This window comes from Rhododendron vialii, chromosome 5a (genome assembly GCF_030253575.1).
Source record: "Rhododendron vialii isolate Sample 1 chromosome 5a, ASM3025357v1".
NCBI classification, from domain to species: domain Eukaryota; kingdom Viridiplantae; phylum Streptophyta; class Magnoliopsida; order Ericales; family Ericaceae; genus Rhododendron; species Rhododendron vialii.
In genome coordinates, this window is record NC_080561.1 from 40,333,822 (window position 1) to 40,339,970 (window position 6,149).

The 6,149-nt window shown below is 36.7% G+C and overlaps 1 protein-coding gene across 1 annotated transcript; it reads right to left on the reverse strand.

Moving 5' to 3' along the window:
• Window positions 1-877: 877 nt before the first annotated feature.
• On the reverse strand, window positions 878-4,665 carry LOC131327927 (UPF0481 protein At3g47200-like). Its single transcript, XM_058361047.1, has 2 exons — window positions 4,211-4,665; window positions 878-1,747 (listed from the first exon to the last, which is right to left on the reverse strand). The coding sequence occupies exons 1-2, from the start codon at window positions 4,637-4,639 to the stop codon at window positions 878-880; spliced, it is 1,299 nt and encodes a 432-aa protein (XP_058217030.1). The 5' UTR covers window positions 4,640-4,665.
• Window positions 4,666-6,149: the final 1,484 nt, after the last annotated feature.

Consider the following 6,149-nt stretch of genomic DNA (forward strand, 5'->3'; position numbering starts at 1 on the left):
ATGTTGGTTTAACGATGAAGTTACGAAAATACCCTTGAACTTGACGGTGAACATAGACGGAATTAAGTCTCAAGGACCATTTAAATACAGATTGTAAACATTATGGATGCAATCGACACGTTATGTACAATGGGGACGAAATTGAAAATTCGGAAATACATTGGAGACCAATTGTAGAAAAAAAAGCCGTAACTTCATGACCTTGATAGGTTTCCAACTCGCATGCAAACTCGATGTTGAAGCAAAGCGAAATGGAGCTATTGCGCTTCAAAAAATTTACAAGCATGACTTTAAAATACAAATCTAGACACAACATTTTGTAAGTCATGAAGTGTTGGATTCAAGTGGGAACCATCCGGACACAAATTTGCATCTCTTTCATCATAGCCATCCACTGATCAGAAAACATTCCTTTAGAGATACTCTTACAATTCTACTTGGAAAACATGACAAAATGTTGAGATTAGAAATTTTCACACACTCACATTATTACCACTTCTTCCAAAATAATACAACACGCAGACAAATCAATTTATTAAAACAACAGAAATAAATACTAATACAACACACATATGATCACACATCTCTCTCTCTCTCTCTCTCTCTCTCTCTCAATACAGTAAGTACATATACATCACACAAACACAACTTGTAGATGCATACCTACTAATACAACACACATATGATCACACAGCTCGCTCTCTCTCTCTCTCTCTCTCTCTCTCTCTCTCTCTCTCAAAATACAGTAAGTAAATATACATCACACAAACACACAACTTGTAGATGCACACCCAATTTTTGACCCGCATGTTTTATTAATTAACCCCGGCCATCTCTTTGTTCCCTGATCGACATGCATGGAGCTACATCCGCCTTTTCAATATTTTCTGAAGAAACTGCGGGCGAACTGAACAACAGAGATTACAAAAGAAACGAAGCCGACAAAGAAAGCTCTGAACATCCACGGGTTACCATAAATCTTGGATGCCGCTATATACCTCGGCCAAAAGCGCTTGCTGTACTTGGTGGCTTGGGAGCACGTGCCGGCGAAGAAGAAGTCTCCGCCAAGCGCAGCTTCCTTGCATATCTTGTTGAATACACGGGTGGCGTCCTCTCTGGCACCCAGGTAATTACTCATGACCTTGGCCTTCTCGAGCACTTTGATATCGCTGTCAGAGTTCACAAGCGTGTCCATCACGAACACGTAGGACGTGACGTAGGCCGGAATGCCAGGGCAGGACTGTTCAAAGGCAATGAGGTTCCTGAGGTACAACTCCGTTTCGTTGTACAACGTGAGCGTCGGGATCTTGAAACGAGGCCTACCGCACATTCTGAACAGGCCTTTGGGCTCACTGAACTTGAACAGATTCTTGTTTTTTTCATCGGGGACAAACTTGACTCCTGCGTACTTCAGCTCTGACGCCGAAGGCATGAGTATTCCCTCGCTAATCAATGGTTTCCCTGTCAATGTCTCAGCAACAGGACGGTACCAATCTTGTAGGTTATGGAGGATATGACAGTAACTAATGCTTTCCTTGTTTTCGTGACTCATCTTGAAGTCATAGCATCGCCGCAAATAATTGGTGAGCGACCAATTCTCATCGGGGCGATTCCGGATCTCACCCACTGTGAGTTGGAACAATTTTTCAAGCACAAAGAAAGGAATCTGGTTCTCCAGGAGTACCAAGTCGTTTTTCACGTTGGACAAGGTCAATGTGTTGCCAAAAATAGGGTCTCTTTTTTGTCCCTGCAATTTGAAATATATGCATGCAAAATCATTAACTAAATTCCGTAATTAAGCTGGTTAATTTTTCTGACGAATTATTTGGAATAAATTACTCCAATTAGTAATATTACCCTTCAACGAAAAGTAGCTTGCCTATCTAATTTTGAGGTTTACTAATTTTTCTACGTTTCTCTTTCGGTGAACAAAATTTCCAATAACAAAAATAACTGAAAAAAGGACCAGACCCATGAATCGTGATCGATTTTGTGTGATAGAATGGGCCAGACCCAAAATTGATCCTAAATTATATATAGGGCAAAGTCCACTTTCACCACCTGTGGTTATCGACATGTGCGGATACCTCCCTCATGGTTCAAAATTGAGCACATAACCTATTTGTGGTTTTGAAAATGTGCATATAGACCCTCTGCCATCATGTTTTCCATCCATATTAACGGAGGTATATCTCACATGCCTCTAGAATGTAATATGAGTCGTTCATAATATATTAAATAAAAAACAGAGTATCTCTGCAAAAATCATATCAGGCATCAATAACCCAATGATATAATTTTTAGTAAATTCAAATTTGAAATTTGAATTTCATAACAAAATCGATTCGATCATGAGCTTGTCATTTTTTGATTGACTTGAATTTTGGCATAAATGTAATACTCGTCAAAATTTACAATATCAACGGTTTAGATTCAATTTTTGATATAGAGGATGGTGTGGTTAGATTTAAAAAGAAAGAAGAATCAAAGGACATGATTAAGGTATATCGGTTTTTTAATATTGTATCTGTCACACCCTAAACCCGGGAGCATGACTGGCCGTGTACCATGAAGCAATCATGGGCACGAAGCCTAATTAAAAATATTTTTTAACAACTCGCAATCAATAAAAAAAAAAATTCTACGATGGACTGCCAATAAATAAAAGTGCTGAAGCTTTTTGACAATAGAAAAGAAATAAAAATGCAAACGCCCTAGAGGTCCAAACAGAAGGTCTTGACAACACCGTAGAGTCCACTACAAAGCCCCATGCACTAATCCGTCAGCTGACGAGCTCAGTGAGTAGTTAAACATGCTAAGGGTGACAATACAAAGTGGCATACTTTTGAACGAACGATAATGAGGGTTCCAAGAAATGGTTTCAACTTATTTTGTCTAATTACACAATCAACCCAACATTATTCTTTACGTTAACTAATCACTTGCAGGGACCTTCCCAGTTTAACCAAACTTAGGATTTTAAGCGATACGTATAACTGATGCCAAAAATAAGCAGCCCAACATATATATATATTTTTTAGCAAGAAGTTTGAAAAGAAAAATGAAAGGTTTAATTGTTTGCATCAAAAATATTATTATTATTTTTTTAACTGAAAAAGTGGGACGTCACAGTGTCCGTTAATATGGATAAAAAACATGACGGCAGGGGATCAATCCGTACATTTTTCAAAATCACAGGTAGGTTATGTGGTCAGTTTTGAACCATGAGGAGGGTATCTGCACATGGCGATAACCACAGGGGGTCAAAGTGGACTTTGCCCTTAAATATAAATGAGTATAGTTTTGACAAAGGAAAAAAAATAGATTTTTACCCTTTTCCAAACTATTCATGTTGACTGACGAGGTATATTTATGTAACAGATGATAAAAAAAAAAATATTTAGAAATCATGGAACAGATGTACATTCGCTCCATTTTATTTTGGCTTTTAGGCCTTTTAGGAGTTTGGACTTGTCCCATTGGTTTGTTCTTTGATTGGCATCTTGTCAATCAAAAGATTGAGTCTTGGACTGGGCATACGTGTCATTCTCTTTGTCTTGTTAATATTTTTACTTTGTTCAGAGATTAATAAAAATGGAACACATGTATATATACGTTTGATTAATTAGAAATGAGGAATCCTAAGCGAGCATCTAAGCATCCTCACCATCTAGTAGAGCAAGAATAACATAAAATTTTCTTGAATATTTTTTACGTTGACTATCATCAAATAGTCATGTATATATAGAAGAAAACTTATCACGAGAAATATTAGGTTCGCGATCACCTAAGCATCGTCAAATAGTCATGTATATATAGAAGAAAACTTATCAATGATCCGAACGATGTGGCCACCAAAAGCATGGACAAATCATATTTTTATATGCCACTACACCCCGAAAGGGAATATTAATAGGAAATTGATTTTCACGCTCCACTTTTTATTGACGGCTCTCCACTTTTAATATGAAATTATTCATAACTTCATAAACAAAGTAGAGCACCATCAGTAAGAAATGGAGCGCAAAAATCAAAATCAATGTTAATATTATTGAACTTCTTCACATATAAAGCACATGCACTACTATGAAGTGTATTTTAACTGAGCTACTTAAAAACGATGCTAAAAGTAGCAACTGAGGGGGGAAAAAACAAAGTGTAAGTTTTGTCCACTGATTAATTAAAGAGCAGATGCTTTAAGCTTCCTTACATCGAAGGTGGGAAATCTGTAGAGAAATTCGAGGATGAAACAACCATCGATCAACATCATTTCCTCATCCAGTGTAACTTCTTCTGCGTAGAATTTCTTCGCAACGTCTATCGATGCTCGCATTCCAGCTAAACAATTTTGCAGCACCGTCGTCATTGTGTGCAATGCTGATTCATGGTCCTCCATTCCTGCGGTCAGTCGAGAGAACAGGTGATTCGCGTAGCTCATTTTGACGTGTTGCAAGGGTGTTTGGAGGTGTTTGTCTTCTCGGTGAAGAGGGCCGATAGAGATGAGGCGAGGGGTGTAGGCGCTTTCCTTCAGCTTACGAAGCTCTTCAGGCACCCTATAAATGCAAGCTAAAGAGAAGACGGATTCAGTTTTCTTGACACCGTCGCCGATTTTTCCAGCGATGGTTGATGTAAGGTGCATGAGATCATTCTGATCCCCTTGACTCATTTCAGCTGGGTGGATTTCCATTTGATCAATGAAATGCAAGAAGCAGCTGTGTTATAATTTATACTTGGTGGTAGATGTTTGGGTTTGCGCTAAAGACAGACGCTCTCTATCTATATATAGAAGGCTCACAGTTTAATTGGTGCACTCGTATATTTACCTTCTTCTTAAAAGATAATTGATCTTGACATTCCACTTTTTGTTAATTAACCACACTTTATTATTTATCTTTTAGTGTTCAAAATACGCATAACATTAACACTAAAAGATAAATATTGAAGTGCAATTATCAATATATAGAGTGCTAAAATTATTTCCCTTTTCAAAACTGTCCAGAACTTGCAATCTCACGTGTAGAAGTACTAATTATTCAGAGAGAGAGAGAGAGGCACGTGATGCACGCGAGCTTTTGCCCAATACAAGCGTAAGTTTGCCCTTCAAATTTAGATCTATTGATAAGTGAGAAAAAGGATCCTACCCAAAGAGTTCGAGTCTTGATAATAAATTATGAAGTTAATTGTACAAGGAAATGATTTTACACTCCTTTTTTTTATAAGTAATAAAATATGGACAAAGTTTTTTTTTTTTTTTTGATAAGTAAAATATGGATAAAGTTATGCTCTTTAAAGGTGTGGGCGAATAAAATTGCTCGTAATTCATGCATCTTTTGGTTCAAATCCTTTTTTTTTCCAAGTTTTTTGAAATTTACATCTAGATAGCTTGACAATGATTTTTAATGATGCCTACAAGGAAATAGACAGTTTGTCAAGTTTGGAATGAATTTTAACGATTCCTAAAGAGAGAAAAGAAGAGAGTTTCATCATTAGATTCCCAATTTGGAGACAGCTTCAAGCAAAATTTTGTCCTCCCGTTCAAACCACTTTATTTTTTTTGCAAATTTTCTCTTACTTTTATTACCCTATTTTCTCCCCTCTTTCCTTTCCTTTCACATCTAGCAAAGGACAAAACACTAGATAAAAGATAGAAAGTAGAATATTAACTCACATATGCATTCAAGTTCAAGTAGTTTTTCCTTTCCTTTCACATCCAGCAAAGGACAAAACCCCTAGATAAAAGATGGAAAGTAGAAAATTACCCTTCATAAGCATTCAAGTTCAAGTAGTTTTTCTTAAAACGGTCTTGCTATTGTCAGCTCATTGGGCTGATGATAATCACACTAGAAGTCAAGAAAAACACGCATTTTTATGTACTTTTTATACATTTTAATACACATTCACACACTCATTATTGTCAACCCATTAGGCTGATTTTAGAATTTTCCTTCTTAAAATCGTAACAAAAGAGAAAACACAAATTGAAAACATCATGTAAAGCCCCTATTTTTTTGGTAAATATAGGAAAAGGAATGGGCGAAAAAAGAAAAAGAAAAGAGAACTGAAAATCGATCAACAATTTTAAAACCATCAGGTCAAGAGAGAGTCATGTCATTGGGGCATGGTAAAACGAATCAGCTCAACAAGGGATA